Here is a 20,077-nt window from a genome sequence, read left to right as displayed (position 1 = left end):
GTTAGCAGTCCTTTCCTCCTTTTCCCATCCGTACACTACCTAACTGTAAAGTCTTGCCTGCCTCAATGGTAATGTTTAATAATATTGTAAATAAAAACAGAACAAAAAATTGAAAGAACAAGAAAAAAATTATAAAAATCACAAGAGACAGCAAATGTTTTTCACTTGCAGAGACCTGTTAAAAACTCATTACATTGTTCGTGTCAGGCTCAGCATGACAACTGCTGCAGTCACTTTAGTCAGTAGGTCAGCATTTCATTGCCAGCATTCAAATAGGAGAAATGTCTCAGCATCCATAATACAGATTTGCCTGAGCAACAAGAATTGACATCCAAATGCAAATTTCGTATGTTTCCATATCAATAGGGGGTACTTCAGAACCTTCTTTAATTGGAACCCAGCACATTTCCACTCAAAAACTTGTTTGCACTGGACAGCATTTTCACCTGGGTAATTAATTAAGATTATGTAGCATAAAATTAACAGCACCTTTAGATTTTAAAATAAAGTCAGCAAAGATAATTAGATATGACTTTATTATTTATGTATTATGTCAAATCTATTTTGAAAGAATTTTTGAAAATGCTAGGAAAATAAGTTTAAAAAAAGCTTCTAAAAGCTGTAAAGAAAAGCCATTGCTCTTCCTTGTAAAAATTATGTGGATTTACCACTTGCAATATGTGCAATTTTATCAGAGTCATGTGGCTCAGGTATATTGCAATATATGGGAAACGATGACTCATTTGTAAAGAATGACAAAGGCCTGCCATATGCAAATACTAAAGATACCATAATAATGTATAAATGTTTCCAAAAGAGAATTCTTAAAAAGAAGTGCTTTCAGATTCTGGCAAGTAAATTGCTTCTGGTCCTTGCTCTCAATGACTGCACTGCACAACTTCTAAATGTGCCCCTACTTCCCACAAAGTACAATTTACTCAGCAATCCTTACCTCCATGAAATTATAACTGTATTTTTATGCTTCATTATAAGAATTGTATTTTATATACAAAGGTCTATAACAACATAAAATAGGAAAATGGGAAACATTACATTGCTTACTGCTTTATCATTTTTTAAAGCTCAGAGGAAATAACAGGATTTACCCCTAGCTTCAGAAAAGGTTTTCTCTTTACTGTGAAGAAAATGGCATATTTTCTTTCAGCTGTTAGTGGGCCTCACAGCTGTATTCTGCTATTCACCTCATACTCTTCCCAAGTGGTTAATTAGTCCTAATAATGGTGGCCATAGCAGTATTAAAAACATCTTTTTAATTCCTTCACAAAAACACAATTAATTTGGAGTTGTTAAAATGTCCATGCTGTCCTTCCTCTATGACCAGATATTCTGGATATCCCACATCCCAGTAAGACCATTAGCAGCTCCCTTAGCTCTGCTTCCCTGAAAGCCACCTTACTGTCATGTGGCAACTGGGAAAACGTTTTTCCAGCTGTGCAGATCCAACCTCTAACACTCAGGATTAATGCTGATTTTAGGGTCCAAATGTGCAGCCAGTGTTTACACTAAGAATCAGCAAAATCCTTCTAACTGCATTTGATGACGAGTTAGGCTTTTCTCTGTAATCAGATGGGCTAAATAAGTCTTTAGAAATTTCTCTCCCTTCCTTTATGAACATCTAGAAAAACATCAAGAGCTCAGTTCCCTCAAATGAAATTCAGAAAAGCCCACCATAGTTTTAAATATTATGTACATGTTAAATCCTGGGAGTTTTATAAAACAGACTTCTACCAATAGAGAGACTTCATTTAAAGAAATAACTTAGTAAGACATTCAGTATCTTAGGAATTGTTTGAAAATATACAGAGAGAATGATTTTTCCTGAAGCCTATCACATAAAAATTGCGAATTAAAGGAAAAAATTCAAAACCAATTGGATTTGAATCCCATCTTTAATATAAATACAAAATAGCAGTCACACTTAAACAGCATTAGACTAAACCAAACAGATCCGAGAATAAAATCTTCTGAGAGCAAAATTATAGATAATGAGCCCAGTTTTCCCTTTGGGGGACCAATTAAAGAATAAACTATGTATGGCAGGTATTAGTCACAATGCTTGATACACCCACTGCAAGAAACTCAGCTGTGTGGTGTTAAGATTGGTAAGAGACACTGAAAAGAGATGATGCCATGGCTATTAGTCAGAATCAAATTGATTAATACTAAAAATGAAATGGGTTGTCTGGTTTTGTACAGACAGGTAGGGGATGTATGACAGAAACTCCACCAGTGAAATGTTCACCATGTTGACTTTGGCAGGTAAGAGTGGAAGGTGTGAGCAAAGCCAGGCCAAAAGGCAATCTAAGATTATTCCCATGACAACAGAGGTTAACAGGTTAACATTTCTTAATTTTACAGGTGAAGTACAGTTCTCAGTTTTCCCCCTGAAAAGCAGTATGCACTTGGATAAGGAGTAACAGCAGACATGTCTTTGCCTTTTTTGCAAAATTCTTGAGGTTTACTAGTTACAGCAGGAAGACATCTCTTCAAGAGAATAAATCCAGATGAAGGGAGGGAACCACGCTCAACTGAGTCCTTCTCTAACCTTCATTTAGATCCCATAAATAGTAGGTGTTGTCACCTCTTAGCAAAGCCTAAAAGAATAGTAACTTCTATCTTTTTCCTGTTTCTGTTACAAAGAAAGCCAGTTTAGTACAGAGGCATTTTATGACATTAATTTGTATCCTGCCTTTTTTAATAACTATTACCTTTCCTATATAATGGGCTTTACTATATGGTATAGTTAAAATGTGAGGTACAGTTTTCTACTTTTCTACTTCTTTTTTCTATTGCAAAATGCAGTTGTTAATAATCAAGTCCAAAATATTTTAATGTTTTTTATTGATGAAAACTTAGTAAGAAAACAAAGACTGGCAGGTAAAATGCTTGCAGTAGAGTGACTTTAGAGGTGTCTTATCCTTCAGTATGATCAGGATATTGTTTGGATTATACATGGAAGTGAACTCTATAATAAAATTTCAGACTTGCTTGAATACCTGCTCTCAAAACAGGATTATGACAGCAATTGCAGATAGTTATGAAGCTATGATGGCTTTATTTTCTCTAGACTAGAGATTGATGGCTCTAAAAGACCTTGAGTGCAGACCAGGGAACATTTTGTTCCCATTGAGTGTTTTTGCTGGTTTTTATTCCAGTTGTTTCTGCAGTCTAAAATAAGCCTCTTTAGAATGAAAAGCTTGTACAATTTTTATAAAGAGACTCAACAGGCAAATCACTTGGGAAGGCCTTGGGACTACCAGAGAAGAAGGAAGATACCTGGGCAATTAATTCCTTGTGTAAACTCCTGGGCATTTCATTCCCTGTGTGAACTCCTATGATGAGTTTTACCACAGTAAAAGAAACATTTGCAGGCACTTTGTGCTTTTCTTTTACCTTCTCAAAGGTAAGCATGGATGTAGTCTTGGCTGAGATTATAGTCAGAATCTGTTCAGAAGTGAAAGAAAAGAGCAGTTTTGTGCAATACTTGCCAGCAATATACCTATTTAGAACTGATGGTTCCACACATAAAACAAAACAAAACAAAACACTCTGCTTCTGGGAATTATTTTCAGGGAGAAAATTAGTCTTTTTAGAATTACTCCAAAAGACTGCAACCTTGGAAACAGTAGCTAGTGTGTCAAAATAATGTGGATTTTTTGTGTCTGAAATATGTTCACAGGGATTACTGCAGTAGCATCTAAGTATTTCCTTATAATATAATGGCATTTGTATGGCTCCAGATGTTATTAATCCCACTTTGAAAGTTGACAAAGAGACATTAGTAGCAATGACACTTTCTTTTAATACAGAAGATGTTCTTCCACGATGTCTAATATGACAATTTTTGAAATGCAAATTTTTCCTGTCAAAACAACACTTGCTGTTTTTTAGCTCCATATGTTCTGCACATAGAAACATGATGTATGCTGGCTGTACTTGAATTTACAAAAGCCATGTTTTCAGTGTTAAGGTCACTCAATTTTTTGGTTTGATTTCCTCTTCGAAAGTGCAGTGATGTAAGAGTATTACAGAACCAAACAAGGGGTCAGGTTGGAAGGCACCACAGTGGGTCATCTGGTCCAGCCTCCCTGCTCAAGTATATCCTAGAGTACGTGGCACAGGATTGAATCCAGAGAGCTCTTGAATCTCCCAGTGAGGGAGATACTCAATGAATATTACACATTAGTACAATAAGTACTTCTAATGAATAGCTATGACTGCAGAAGCAAGTGTTAACAACCTAAATAGATGCTCATTTTTACAGTAAGTGTTTGGTAACATGCTGGACATGTGCCCACAAAATTTTGTTATTGGGCCAATTTTGCAGAACTATTGAAGGTAGCACTTATATATTAATATTGCTTATAGTGGCAAAAGAGCTTAAAAATAAGTACAATGCAGGAGAGTTCAAAATGTTTGGAAAGTATAACCAGGAGCAAATTTGGGAGTAAAACTGAAAATGGTTGGCAATAAACCCAGGAGATACTGTGTGACACGAGCTATTCATGTTGTGACACATTGAAATCATGTAAACAGCTAATCAAAAGCAGGCCTGTGGCCATCCTTTGGTGGTGTCCTCTTCACACAGAAATTGGGCCCGGCTCTCCTCAGGGCATCATGGGGCCTCCAAGTGTTGCAGAAAGGACTTTGTTCATGCAAAATTTTATTTGCCCAGTTCCCTATGGATGCCAGCAAAGTTACCTTAGGGAAAGAGCGAGAGAGAGAGTGAGAAATGAGACCAGGGGAAAGGTCCCTTTTAACAAGATGGCCAATTCTGCAGTTCTTTGCCAGCTGTCCTTGAGACCCTACTACTTTCAGACCCAGGCACTGTGTGTGGTGCGCAAGCAAGGAACTAGGGAAAAGTAGTTTCCTGCTTTCTGCCTCTAAGTGCTCTGTTTTCACTTCTGCTGAAGCTGTCAACTTGACAAGACCTTTCACATGTGTTTTCAGGTTTGTTTGATGGCTTCTAACTCTCTCCTATGTGGTTTGTTTGGCCCAGTGCCAGTTCTGTTACCTAAGTATGCCAGAAAGTGAGTGAAAGTGGTGGACCCATGAACCCATTATTTAATTGTTGGTATGCTTTTGGCATGGGTTGTTCTCACCAACCCCTATTCCTTAAAAATTAAGCCCTAAAAGGGTGAAACAGGACTGTCCCAGTACATTCCAATGTTTTAGGGAACCAGGAGTGCCCAGCTCTTGAGAAGCAGGTGGCCACTGGTGCTTGGTGCTGCTCAGGAAGCGGTCAGGGACACAGTCTTGTTAGGCAGATGCCTGTGTCAACTCAGTGGCACTCAGTCCTCCTGTCCTTCCTGAGACTGTGCTTTTGTTTGCAATCCATGTGGTATGCAGTGGGCACACACAAACAAGCAGGTGCCAAAATCAATCCCACAGTGCTCTGAACAGCCTGAGGAGACTCTTCAGGAGGTTCATTCTCCCACAGACCTTTGATTTGCTTATTGGAGAGAGTGGTGTGTCAGCTGGTGCTTCCAAGGCTTTGATCCAGTAGATAGATGGGAACTATGTGACAAAAATGTAGTTGAAATTGAGACCTAAATTTTCACAAATTAATCCTATATTTTCCTCCCATTACATATTTGAATAGAAAGTAAAAGTTAAAATGGCTGTGACCATGGAAAGCAACTAGGAGAACAGCCCAGCTCTACAATTCAGAGAAGGAAAGATAATTATGTGGTCCAGGAAATATTTTAAATATAAAGAACTTTGATGTTTCACTTCAGAGCAACAATAAATAGAGAACATATTTGCCTTTTCCCTAATATTGATATTTTCCTCCCATCTTCCCTCCTACTTAGAACTCTTTCTGTTGTGGGAGGATCCATTAGGTAATCTACAGATGTTTTACATTCTTAAATGTAAACTAGAATATGAATTGTAATACAGATTCATCCCATGAGGGTAAAAAAACTAGTCTGCTTTTTAATGTTTCTTGGATGATGGCACCCCTTCGGAACATGCCTGAAAGTTGTGCCTCACCCATTAATGCATACTCGACTGTAACTTACTGCTTAATAAAACCCAACATTTTTATTGCTTAGTAATTCTGGATTTGGCTCCTGGTGTCCCTGTTATAAACACTTAAAAGTGGGGATGCCATATTGAAACACTGACAGATTCTCATGGGGGTCAGGGCTGCTGGCGCCTCCCTAATGAAGTCACACGCCGTTAAATTTTTTTTTCCCTTGACTCAAGAAGAAAACAAAGCAGTTAAACTGCTATATCCATTTTCCAGCAACATTAATCCATTTCAAACCACTCTTAACCATATTAAATCACAGGTTTGTGATAAAATGAACTGCCTAAAGGTTCACCTCAGGCTATTTAGCCCACAAACAAGATGCTGACTACTGGCAGCAATGGGTGGTTGGCAATTATTGCTCAATTTAGTTGCAATTACTTAGTTTGCTGTGTCTTCTGTTCAGACTAGCTGAGGGTCTACAGCATAGTAGATTCCAAAGTGAAATGCAGTGCCTGGGTTCTGCTGGAGATTGACAGTGACAGTGTTGAAATGTTACTTGAGCAACATGCTTTAATTTCTTGGAGGGAAGAAAAACCTTCCCTTTCAGTGGGAAAACTTGGAAAGGGATGAACTCTCTGAACAAGTCTGCCCAGATATAGCTATTCAACTCTGCAGAAAATCATCCAGGTGTTAATAGAACCTGAATTTTCAGTTTAAGAATGCCTCAGTGCTGATACTAAATAGGGAAGCTGGAAAATTTACCCATGAAATACAGCACAGTTGCAGTAGTTGCAATGTAACAATAACAATTTGAATAGCAAAAAATGTAGCATTCTGGCTTCTAATAGTATTTTAAAGGCAGTCATCAGTATGCTGTGATTACACCATAGTTGTAAAGGGATAGAGATGGACATAATACATGCCAGTCCAAGGGAAGTGTAGTTTTTTTCAGCCCAATTTAGTGAAACCCTTAACTTGCCTAATGTAGGTCTAAGTTTTCAGGTAAGTATAAGATTTTATCTATAATTATTATGGGAACTGTTACTAAGTCCTTGGGAAATAGTACATAACACCAGTCACAATTTTTTATAGATCTTGGTAATTTCATTAGCTGAAAGACTCTAGTAGTGTTTGCTACCAATGAGAAAGTTTATACATGTAATTCTCAAGCTGTATTCATTATAAACATGCTTCATGTAAGAAAGGATAAATAAAATTCTTAAATAATGCAGAGTCATCAATTCAAGATCACATGAATAGGGTAAGCTTTTGCAATTACTGTCTTCAGAAAAAATTGATCAAATATGGACCTATTAAAATTAAAATATAGTGTGATATAGAGAAAATGAGCTTTTGTCTCTAAACAAATAAAAACAATGGTTTTATTTCCTTTGCTAAGGCCAACAAAGACCATGGATAAAGATTCAGCAAAACTCAGAAGTATCTGACATTTAAGTGCATCTCAAGATTACAGAGTATCAGTAGGGAACTTCCTTGTTTAGCATAAAAATTGATTTAATCACTAACAGATATTATTACAAGGCTTTTATTTTGGGGGAGGTAATAGCAGAAAGGCTTCGGGTAAGAGACATCACACACCAGTCTGTCTTTGTAGCTTCTGTACTTCCTTTTGTCCTCGTCAGAGAGGAGAGGCAGAAAGGGAAGCACAATGCCTTGGATATCCTACAGTTCCTACACTCTGATAGTTTATCAAGTGAATCAGCCTTAAAAGGCCTCCCATGCAGCCTGAAGATCAAAGGCATGTGGCCTGACTCTCTGAAATACTGCCTCTAGATTTCAGCTATTTGTGAGTGGCCTGTTGTTTTTATGGAAGCTTGCTAAGACTTACAAAGCAGCATTGTTTTTCCCACTAGCAGATTTTATATAAATAATCCTTAGGCAAATAGAATTATGTTTTTACATATGAGAGAACATGATTTATGTACTTTTTACAGCTAATGGAGAAAGGAACGTAATAGGAAAACAGAAATAGGAATAAGACTAGCATTTTTTTTGCGTCTGAGAATATCAATTTATTCATAAAAGCATACAAGCTTTTTGCTCTGCCTTAAATTCCTTTAATTGTTGTGTTTATATCTTTTTACTCTAATTTCTAAAGGAATAAGAAATTATATGTAGTACTCTAGGAAAAAAGAAAGAGAAAGAAAGAAAGAAAGAAAGAAAAAGAAAGAAAGAAAGAAAGAAAGAAAGAAAGAAAGAAAGAAAGAAAGAAAGAAAGAAAGAAAGAAAGAAAGAAAGAAAGAAAGAAAGAAAGAAAAAGAAAGAAAGAAAAGAAAGAAAGAAAGAAAGAAAGAAAGAAAGAAAGAAAGAAAGAAAGAAAGAAAGAAAGAAAGAAAGAAAGAAAGAAAGAAAGAAAGAAAGAAAGAAAGAAAGAAAGAAAGAAAGAAAGAAAGAAAGAAAGAAAGAAAGAAAGAAAGAAAGCTCTTTCACTACACTATATTGTCATGTGGAATCTACTTCCATCTACTATTGATAAGAGCAAAGCATACTAATTGAAGATTACTTTAAAAAAAGAAATCAATAGATCCTTTAAAAATATGCCATCAGTGTGTAGTTAACACATCTCCTCTGTTTGGCAGTACAATAATCCCTGTCACCTCCTGCAAGAAGAAAATGATCCAATATTTATTATCATGTTTGGTTGATCATGTACATCTAGTACCTCCCTGATTATTGCCATGTTTGAAGAGACATGTGTTGAACACCATACTCAGGACATGCAGAACAAAACAGATTAGAGTGAAGAAGCCTGTAAATATGGTTCCTACTCCAATAACCTTTTAAACTGGCTTTAAAGAACTTGGTTATCTGCAGCTTAAAAAGGTCAAAAATTACACATGTTCAAATTTCATGCCAGAAAAATTCCTACTATATTTTTAAAACACTATACAATCTAACAAGATTAGAATAGTTAAATGCTAGATCACTGTTAATTATATGCCTTTAATAAGTAGAAAATTAACATGCCACTTACTGCAATTTTCATGAAAAACACTTTCAGACATTTAATTGCTGAATTTTGTCATAGAAAAGAGTTTATACCCATTTATTTCAATTACTTGATTTGCATCTTCCTCCTTAAAATGAGTAATGCATTAGTTTATCATACAGATAGAAGCTGAATAGGATGACTTCAAAACCAGTTTTTCCATAGGTAAAACTAAGAGCATATTATGTCTGGGCTATGTACACCCTCTTTATTGCTGCATATCTCAAATCCTCTAATGCAGCTGGTGTGAGCCCAGGCATGCTGGAAATGGAAACTCAACCAATGAATGATCACGTAACACCAGAGCAGTAACATGAGATGCGTTACTGCATTAGTACACAGCGTAGATTTTCCATCCATTCTCTGCATGAGCTTTTTCCTGCTAGTTATGCCCTGCTGTGTTGCAGTTTTACTTACACTGTTTGGGTACAGGGCTTCTTGCAGATGGCTGCACATCTTCCTGTGTACTCCTCATAGTGTCTTGCTAAGTGAGCACCCCTCTCATCTTACCCCTGCTCCAGCAGAGCCTCTCTCTGTGGAAGATGCCTTTTGGGGTTTCCCTTTTCTGACAAGTGGTACTGAGCCATCAGAGTCATCCAGGCTGGTTTCAAGCTCTCCAATTTACTTATCTTACTGAGTTCATGCCACATTTCTTCTTAATTCCATGTCCTTTTGTCTCTATTCTCATTTTTCACTTTGTTTTATTTTAAGCTCCACTTTCAGCTGCTCCATGATTCAGTCTCTTTTCCATGGGGACATGTAAGTTCCATTCTAGTTTACTACATTGCAGCTTGTGTAACAGGCTCAATATCATGTCATGCATCTGATCTCAAAAAAGGGAGTAGAGAGTAGGTAATTTATTAATTAATTTTCTTATATAAATATTTTAAAAAATTCATATATGTAATGAACTGCAGGCTGCAATTCTATGTGAAAATGCAACTCTATTACTGAAAATATTATTAACTGAAAGCACCTATGCTTTCCTTTGCTCCAAAAAGAGAAAAAAAAAGGTCTAGTCCAGAGTTCAGTTATTCAAAATATATGAATGTACAATGACAACTTGGCGGATTGAATTTTACTTGTATTTACCCATTTCTTGTTAAATCTGACCAATTCAAAACACAACAGTTCTTTTAAGATTTTCAGCAACAAAGGCTCTCACAGTTCAGGGAAATTGAACACTGGTGGTATTATTTTCAGCAGCGCTGCCTCTGTGAACTCACAGAGGCAACATCCAGGATTGCTTATAGCAGAACCAGTCCAACCCATACTATACTGGGCCCAGCCATGAAGCCCAAACTGAGATTTAAAGTATCCCAACTCAGGTATGTCCAAGGTCATTCCTCCTTCTCTCTCTTCTGACTGGTTGAAATTAAAAAGTAGAATAACCAGCATCTAATGTCAAATTCCTATTTATTCTCCCTGATAGATTCTTTATAGCCAACTTAGACATTTTCAGGAGGGAATGAGCAGCTGCTGTAAGATTAGTTTGGAAATGGATTGGGTCTGGAGAGACTTTTGGCCACATCTCACAGTACCAACCATGGTGTACAAGCAGGCAGAACAAACCTAAATGGAAAAAGGAAGGAAGCCAGTCCAGGAAAGGGCAGAGGAAGCTTGTCCAGCCCTGGAAGGAATGCATAGTACTTGTGGTAAAGTCTCAGTTTAATCCTAAAGATTAAATCTTGAAATCATTCCTCACTTCTTGTTCATGGAAAACATTTGCTAACAGTAAAAATGCACAAACAGCCCTATTCTGTGGATGAGCAAAACTGAGTTCCTGCTGCATTTCTGTGCCATTTTACAAATCCAGGTTTTAACTAGGTCCTTTTTGACGCTCTGAGCAGTTTGGTAACAGTTTATTTTTCCCCACTGACATGTACCTATGAACTTTAACTAGCAACAGAAATGAAACTGCTGCAGAAGCTCTTTCTCCTGGTATTTCCAGCTGTAAGTGGTAGTGGTGAAAAATCTCCTAGGCTGACAGTTGTAACATGATTTTCAACCACTTCTGTGGACTGTAGGCATAAAGGGAATTCAGATAAGGCTATGAACTTGTATACAGTTATCTGAATCTTACTTGCGAAGTTTTCAAAGTTCATCCATCATTACAATGGATCCCATGGGATGTTAGTTGGCTCTGGGGAATATTAACTGTTTTCCCAATTTCATAATGCTAGGACTGGTGAGTATTGTTAGATATTGTAAGACACCATTTGCCAGCCTGAAATGTGGTGTTTATATAAATATGTCTGGAACATACAGTACCTCTGAGGGACTGAATCAAAAATAACCAAAGGTTTTCACAGAGCACCATAATTCCAGGGGTGAAGTGGGCAGTGAATTTTGACATGCTTTCTACCATCTGTGTTTGTCTAAGCATGCTTGCTTGAGAAGAAGCAGCTGGGAGACTTCTGTGAAAAGATGCCTATATTTTAGCATTCTTCTCAGAAGAATAAATACCAAGTTTCTGTTTCTCCTGACAGCGAGCTGGTATCAGATCATTCGTAAAATTAACTTTGAAATGCAAGGTGTTGTTTTTCTTTTTCATTGTTTCTGTAGTATGTGCTCCCACCTAAGAAGGTTAATACAGGCATCTGTTTTCTCTTTTTAGACGTGATGATATTTAAAAAGACTGTGTGGGACTTTTGTTTGTTTATTTGTGTTTATTTCAGTGTGAGGGAGGTGAAAAGTTTTTAACAATAGTGAGTTCCAAATGTGTTGTTAATTTATGAAACTGCTGCTGTGTTTCATGTTCTTTGATGTTCTGAGGTTTTCTACTTACCTGATTTGTAGGTTTTAATATTTGCTGCAATGTCACCTTTTTAATGAAAAAAGCAAAAAAACCCCCCCAGTTCTAACAACTTCACCATAGGGGCTGAAAAGGAGAAAGTACATAAGAGAGAGAAAGAAAGTGGAAGGGAAATGGACAGCTCTCAGTTATTTTTCCAAACTTTACTCACTCTGCTTTTATTCCCATTTGGTCATGGATACCAAAACCTTAAGTATGTAGATAAGGAAGTATAAACCACTTTTACCTAGAAAATGTGAGGCTGTCCTTTAGCCCCTCTCATGAGCTTTGAGTGTAGTGATACAAAACTGAATCTTTTATGTAGTAGCTAAAAAAACCACCACTGAAGTTAGTGGGATCTGCCCACTGATTGTCTTTAATTGAAGCTGGATCAGACCCATAAGCCACACCAATTATGTTTGTCCTGGCAGCTAAACTGACAGGTCTGTCTACATAAACTCAAAAATGATATCTTGTGTTTAAAAATGTAACAGTTCTGTATTCCGATCATAACACTAATGATGTTCCTTGATTGGGAATATACAGGCTGACAGTCATCCTCAATGATAGAGGCAGACATCAATCTTAGCTTCAGACAGATCCAAAGGCAGTAAGACATTACCTGGAGTTTTCCTCAGCAAACACTCTGGAGTACAGTGTTGGCCCATGCTGACACATCTGCAACAACCATTTCTTTCTCAAACTTTGGCTACTTGCAAAGGCTTTCCTTTTTTATGTTTTTGCAATGAGTCTTGAACATCTTTAGTTCCAAAGTATAAAGAGAGGTATCAGAGGATGAGGACAGGGGTATTATCACCGAGACTAATGAAATATATCTGTTTTTTCCCCAGAGGTGCGGAGAAATCTCATTTGATAGTCCTGACCAGAATGCCAAATGTGTGCGCATGCTAGGTAAGGGTAAGAATCTCTTCCCTTTTTTTATTCAAGTGTATGGATATGGAAATATGTTTAATTGGGAATTTCTTCTTAAAAGTACATGATAATGACCATGATGATCCACAATGGCACTTACACAGTGCATCCACATCTAGTCCTCATGAATATATTCTTTGCAATGAACTTTCAATTATTTAAACAAAGCACATATATTCCAGTAGTGTCCATATGCATAGATGAAAATATAGCAGTACCAACACTGTAATTGGAAGCTCTGATGAGCTGAAGCCCAGAACTCATATTCAAAAGCTGAAAAGCTGTACTTCTAAAGACAGTATTAATTCCACAAGCATGTATCAAAAGTGTCTAAAGCAGACCTTCAGCTGCATCAGTCTGGGAAATTTCAGTCAATGTGATTTTACATATTTGCACTGGGGTAGCTTTGTAGAAATTCACATTAAGTAGTGCCTATTCTTTAGAAACAATGCAGAAATATTCTGCTATGTTTCACTAATTTCTGTGACCAATTTCATTGTGGTCGTGTGTTTCACCTACAATGGTAGTACTGAAACATTAATAGCATGGCTAGTATCACAGTGAAAGGCAGGGAGTAAGTGTCTAAAAACCTAAGAGATAATGTTTACTTGGGAAAAAAATGAAATCACAGAACACTTCCAGGATTAAGCCTTAAATTCTGAAGACCTTTGACCTGCCAGAGAAGAGATAAATATATGCTGTAAATTAGAGCATTTTATCTAATAAAGTGAAGATTGAAATAGCCACAGTTTTTAAAACTGCAACTGGCAATGTCTTAATTCCCATCTGGGTGCATAGCTGTGCTCTGTAATAACAGATTATGTGGTTTGTTGTTTAGATTCATTAAATCCTATTGTCACAACAGACTATAATTGCTGCAGAGGAAATCTGTCATGCTTGTAGTGCACAGATCCCAATAGATGAACTGACACAATGGGCCATAATGATCTGTTACATCAATGATCCATGGTTAGAAGTCCTTAATGGAACAAGCTGACAAAAAAAGATACACTTGTGATCCTTTATCATGCCAATTATAATCTACAGTGTAAATACAATTGAGTTCCTAATACTCTAGTTCTAAGGAAGTTATATCCATGGAAATGTTATTATGCATTAGGGGGAAGAATTGGGGGATGGGAGAGAGGAGAACAAAGAAAAAACCCTTCTGCATGGTTGGTTCATCATTTCATTTGGCATTTTTAGAACGAGTGAGTCCAAAAGTGGGAGTTTGACATCCCTCTTAGTGCAAACAATTCTTTAGGAGTAGTGAGAAGAACAAGATCTTGTTTCCATTACATGTGCTCTTATCTATGTCTTGCAGTATATACACGTACAAGAATGTATGCTGTGCTGTGTAGGAAACTGCTAGGAATGTAAAAATTACTCCAAGAGCACATGCCAAAGCTGTAACTGATTCTCAGAGGTTACAGCTCTTGTGATACTTTGCTTGTATATATTTTGCCTGCTATTGTTATTTTTCAATGTTGCTAACAAATTAAGGACTGTAGTGTCATATATAACATAGAATTTTTCATTTCACCCCAAGGAATTCCAAATCATGTACAGAACTGAAACTATTCTAAGCGCAATTTGTATATTCCAGAAATGGCTCTGTAAGAGGTGTGGAAAGAAGAAACTAACAAGTACAAACAGAGCAGAAACTGTGGTTTCTCTGAGAGTGACTGCTGGAGACAAGCTCCATTGTCTCAATTTATCACAAAAATCTCTGTGGTTCTGGTAGTGCTGTAAAGCCAGAGGGTGTCCACTCTGGACACCTTTCCTTTCATACTGAACTTGTAGGGAAGAGCAGAAACCAGAAACTGCACAGCCAAAAAGACCTAAGACTTTGTGTTGAACATGTCATTCAGTGCCCAGTCTCATATTTTACAAGGGAGTTGAATTTCCAAGAGAATGTAACACAGTTTGCCACTGATCAATGCAAAGATGACATTATTAGTGTCTGTGGGTGTAACCAGTGAACAAAGCACAGCGTGCCTTCAGAGGGGGGACATCTTTCTTGGCTGCTCTGTCTTTGAAATATGCTAAAACTGTCGTGCTGCCATGTAATGTAACAGTGACACAGTGCTGACAGAAATCTAGAGGGCAAGTCCCAGCAACTGCAAGAGGATAATTACCCTAGCAAGAGAAGAAACACAGGAGCCTGGAGTACTGACTGTATTTCTTAAGGGATCTTTGATGCAAGATCAGTCCATATTTGAAACTGCACATTATTGAGCTGTACTCTAAAATGGCAGTAGCTGGTTTTGTCAGAAAATGTCTGTATCTGCTTTATACTACTGGTTCTGGGCTAGTTTCAAATTTAGTTTTTTAGAAGTAATGCCATGCTTGCCACTGAGTCCACATTCCTTGAGATAACATGGATTATGTGTATGAAGTTCTTTTTCTGTAATGGTTGAGGAAGAGGGGTTTGCAGTAAAAATCCTGTTTTCTGCTAGAAAACAGTAAATAATAGATTAAAAAATGCCAAAATGCTTACAATGCCTAGAGTGAAGTTAGATAACTTTTCAAGGCACTGACTAGATACCACTCAACCTGAGATTAAGAGCATAGAATTGGTTTAATGCCTCATCTTTCAGTATCAGAGTGATGGATATATATAATTCAAGTGTAAAAAAATAACAAAATTAAATGGTCACTTAGCAGTGTTGCCTGAGGATATAAAAGATAATAGCTATGTGCTCTGACCAGAATATGTTTAGTGTTAGTGTAATTATCTGCACTAAAGTCATTACAGAAAATTATGGTCTCCCTCTTATTTTTCATATTGTGCTTGTCTCTTTACACTTTTATCTGTCATGATTTAATCCCAGCTGGCAACTAAGCAACATGCAGCCACTCACTCACTTTGCCTCACAGTAGGAGCTGAATCAGAAAAAAGTATAACTTCTGGGTTGAGACAGGAACAGTTGAATAATAGAAACAAAATACAATAATAACAATAATAATGGTGCCAATGAAAAAGAGAGAGAGGAATAAAACCCAAGAGAAACAAGTGATGCACAATACAACTGCTCACCACCTGCTGACCTAAGTGATTGGCAGCTCCCAGCCAACACCCCCCCCCACACACAGAGAAACACAAGTTTATTTCCTGACCACCATGATGCTGTATGATGTGGCATATCCCTTTGGCAAGTTCAGTACACCTGCTCACAGTCAGAGCACAGGAAAACAAAAAGTCCTTTACTTAGAGCAAGCTCTACTGAACAAAAACTATAGCATCAGTGTGTTATCAACAACTTTCTCATAGTAAATTAAAAGCACAGCACCACATCAGTTACAAAGAATAAAATTAACTCCATCCCAGTCAAAACCAGGACAATGTGTTATACCAGTTAAAGCAACACAACTTTGATAACTTTGATAAGAATGTTGGTCAGTGGTCTACCTTAGCCCATTGAAGACCTGAAGTGCTCAGATCCTAAATATATCACAGCTTTCTTTAGTGTGGCATTGGATAATACTTTGAACCCTGCATATCCATTATCCTTCAAAAAATGGGAAGATAAGTGGTTCCTCACTTAGGAAAAAGAAGAATAAATTTATAAGTACAATGAGAAGCTGAAGTTCTACAGCAATATAAGTAATGAAACTATTACACTGTCAATAGAAGTGTGTTATCAGAGGTTTCCCTTGAATCTCCAAGTCTGCCGGGAGACAATGGCAGATCATCAGCAAGATCTTCCAGGGCAAGGAAGAAAATCTGAACCCTTCTGCTAAAATTGGAACTGTTATCAAGTTAGTGAGGGCACTTGGCCATGAAAAAATTGCCTGATAATGCTCAACAGGGTGTCAAAAAACGTTTGCTTTATGCTGAATTCTGGAAGTTAGAACCCTGGGATCCTCATGCTCTTTACCTTTAATGATTTTGATTTAAAAAAATTATAGCTAGCACAAAAATTGAGATTATAAAAATGTACTCACTATCAGTCAGAGATTTTGACTGATAGTGAGTACATTTATCAGTTATCAGTCTAGAGGTTCATATTATGAAAGGCAGAAGGGAATTATCCCTCTCCCTAGAGCACCCACTGCTATTTTCAATGGCACAACCTGAAGTTAATTTTTCCCATATGCAGACAGACATATTCTGGGCTCAGACATGACACAGTATCATATCATGCAGAGATAATTGGGTTAGTTTGCTGGGAAAATTGCTGGTTGGATGCCTAAGCTAATTAACTCTGCTGGGAAAGATTGTATAGAAGCTTGTAAGAGTCCAAAGTTAAGGCAACTTAACCGGTTCTCACTTCCTTAACTGGTTCAGTTAACAAAGTTAACTCAGTAGCCTCTACATGGCAGAGCACTGAGTTTTAAGAATCTGTCCTGGAAAAAATAAGTTCCCATTGCTGGTTCTAGGACTAAGAAGCAAAAAGGTCTGCCAACTAGAAGAGAAACTTCAATTATACAGAATAGATATGGTTATCCTTATATGCTGTTTAGAAAATAGGTAGTTGCACTCATCACAACACATACAAAATTAAATTATCCCTTTGGTTTTAATCTGTTCAACATGATGGATGATAGTGTAGTAAGGGGGATGGATGATAAGTGCAAATTATTTAGTTTGTTACTTCAGCAAGAAGTCTTTCACCACGAGATTTAGTCTTTACTCCTTAATGAAATGCTGGGCAGATTTGGAAGAGGTCACATCTCTTGTTGGCAAACTCTGCCGTCTGCAGAGATCTTTCCAGGGGAAATGTGAATTTCCCACCTCAAGGAGCTGGTTAGTAAGATTAAAACACAAGCCTTCCAGATGCCCCATGGCAAAAGGCTGAGGTGCTTTCTTTTCATTACTGTAAATTCCATGCAGACAGAAATGATGTGGCTGAGTTTTATTTCCCATTTGGTGCAGACTTAATCCTTGCAAAAGCAGACTGATGAATCTTGCTTGGAATAAAAGCAGTTTCCTCACAAATAGCTGTTTAAAATTAATCAAAAACAACAACAACAAAAAAAGCAATTATTTTTAAAAAAATTTATGTAGTGCCACTTTTTTTTTAATTCTCCAGTCTACTAGTCCATAACTTTCTTGCTTTGAGGCAACAAACTTTTTCATATTCCAGCACAGAGAGGTGTCTACCTCTCTCATCTCCCCAAAAATTATTTTTTTTTTGCATACTTCCACCGTTTATTGCCTATGAAGAGTTACGGGTAAACGAATCGGCATTTAGCCACGAAATTAGTTTCGTGGATCCACCTTCAGTCTTGGTGGCTCTTTGCCCACAGCAGGAAACCACCACACATTTGAACAGAGTTGGCAACAACAGCTTGAGAGAGAGACATTACTGGAATAACAACTGTGTTGAAAGCCAGGAGAGAGGGGTACTGGCAAGGCTCTGGCTGGCTGGTCCCTGCCTTATATAACCATTGAAGGCACCTTCACTCGTGGCAGGAAAAAAATCTATTGTAACTTTGCAAAACTTGACCAGGTAAATAACCAAATAACTTAATGGGTAAAAAATACTGAAGAGTAATTAAATGTGTCTGTTGCAGTGTCAACTTACCCTGCAGCAAAGGGAGAAAAAGAAATGAGGCATGTAGTCAAATGGTTCTGCACTGACAAAGAACCTGTGAGCCATTCCTGGAGCCCTCACTGACATCATTTGAAATGTGACCCTATATCTCTTGCACATTCAAAATTTCTGCTGCAACTGATAGTCATGCATGAGCAATGGTGTTCTAAATAGCCAAATATATGGACTATTTATATCCCAGTCACTTGAAGACTTACACCTGCACTTGACCTTATGCAGACTTAGTATTCTATCTGTGCAAATGAGATGCAAATAAACACGTGAATTAATTTTTGTGAAATTAAGCAATGTATATATATATTGGGAAAAGGCCTACAATCTACAGTGGCTAGGAAGAAATCCATGCTTGTTGCTACACTGCCCATCAGGATTGCTCAGAAATTCATAGCTGTCGGAAGGGAGAGGCTTAGGATGTCTGCTACAAAAAGATAGCCTTCTATTCCATGAGCAGCTTGCAACACAGGATGAAGAGAAGCAGGTTTTTTCCATTTATAAAGCAATGGTGTGAATGCATACAGAAAGATAAACACCATGTCTCCTTTTGATATCCTGTTCATGTAGATAAATTCAAATTTTAACATATAAGTCAATGTTTCAGGTTTTTCACCTATATTTCCAACTGCCACTCTCTACCAACAATTTATTCTGATGAGAATATTTATTATGATGAGAACAGGATTGTATAGACAGGACCTATGGAACTGTAGTTCTTCCACCCAATTGAGTAGAGATTTTCAAATAACTTCTAACACTTTTCCCTTTTTCCTCTAAAATAGCATTCCAAAATATTAATACAATTTAAAAATAAGACTTAACTCCTGATACTGCCACTATGCTTGTAAATGCATTTTAAAAATTGCGTTCTCTGTGTCCTTACCACCACTGAAACAGAGGCTTATTGCTTCTTCCCATCAACTCCTCCTGAGCTGACTGTATCTTCCTGAAATGCATTTTCTAAATCTCACCTGTTTTCTCTGAGAATTCCCGTGACTTGTTTGCCATAGTGGCACAGAGCAGACTAGACTTGGGCTATCACCAAGTGGTGATGTGGAAGGCTGAGATGCCAGGCTGCTGCTCCAATGGGAGTGTTGCTTGGAGACAGAAAGTGGCAAACCAGCAGGCATGAGGCCACAACAGCAACTCCTTTGTCAAGAACTTTGTGGTATACACACACCATCATTGTGCCACTTCATCACCATGTTACGGTCTCAGGCTAAACAAGTAGGACCTCTTTGTCTTTACTATGATAAGATTTTTGCCTAAAACCTCAAAAATGTAAATATCAAATCCAGCTTTTACTTTAATGACTATTTGATTACTTTCGGTAAGAACCCAGTAAAAACAAAAATTAAATTTCCGATGCCCTAAGAATATTTTAAAGAGCAGCTCTCTAATAACATCTTATTATTCATGTAATTTTGATCTAATTGCTATTTTAGGTAATTATATAGGCTGGTAGTTGAGTGACAGTGACCACCTGTTTATCCTGTTCTGTCCTGTAAATCAGGTCAGACTGAAACTACTTCTCTTGCAGTATTGTACCTTTTAGAGGAGTGCTGAAGGAGACAAAAACTGGCCTTGTCCTTTTGAGCATGTGCATAAAACACTTTTCAAAATTTAATTTAGGGTTCTTCGTTTTCTGTTGCATAAACATTAACTTGAATCATATCTAGTTTTATCCTATGTCTGAACCTGGTACAGGAAAGAGATGGAAGTCAGGGCACTTGTAGAGAATGCAGTAATGAGGATTTGGCTGCATCTATATAATGTAAGCACAGCAC

The 20,077-nt window shown here is 37.3% G+C and overlaps 1 protein-coding gene across 3 annotated transcripts in view; it reads left to right on the top strand.

Annotated features, from left to right (window-relative positions):
* The window catches only part of PDE7B (phosphodiesterase 7B), a 170,507-nt gene that overhangs the window by 42,582 nt on the left and 107,848 nt on the right, over positions 1–20,077 (top strand). For 2 of the 3 annotated variants that reach the window (XM_077175508.1, XM_077175509.1), the window contains exon 3: positions 12,654–12,720. In XM_077175508.1, the coding sequence (XP_077031623.1) occupies positions 12,654–12,720 (67 nt within the window). The remainder of the gene's footprint in view (positions 1–12,653; positions 12,721–20,077) is intronic. The other variant, XM_077175510.1, reaches the window with a different exon arrangement.

The sequence above is a fragment of the Agelaius phoeniceus genome, chromosome 3, assembly GCF_051311805.1.
Source record: "Agelaius phoeniceus isolate bAgePho1 chromosome 3, bAgePho1.hap1, whole genome shotgun sequence".
NCBI lineage: Eukaryota > Metazoa > Chordata > Aves > Passeriformes > Icteridae > Agelaius > Agelaius phoeniceus.
This window is presented reverse-complemented; position numbering and strand designations above follow the sequence as displayed.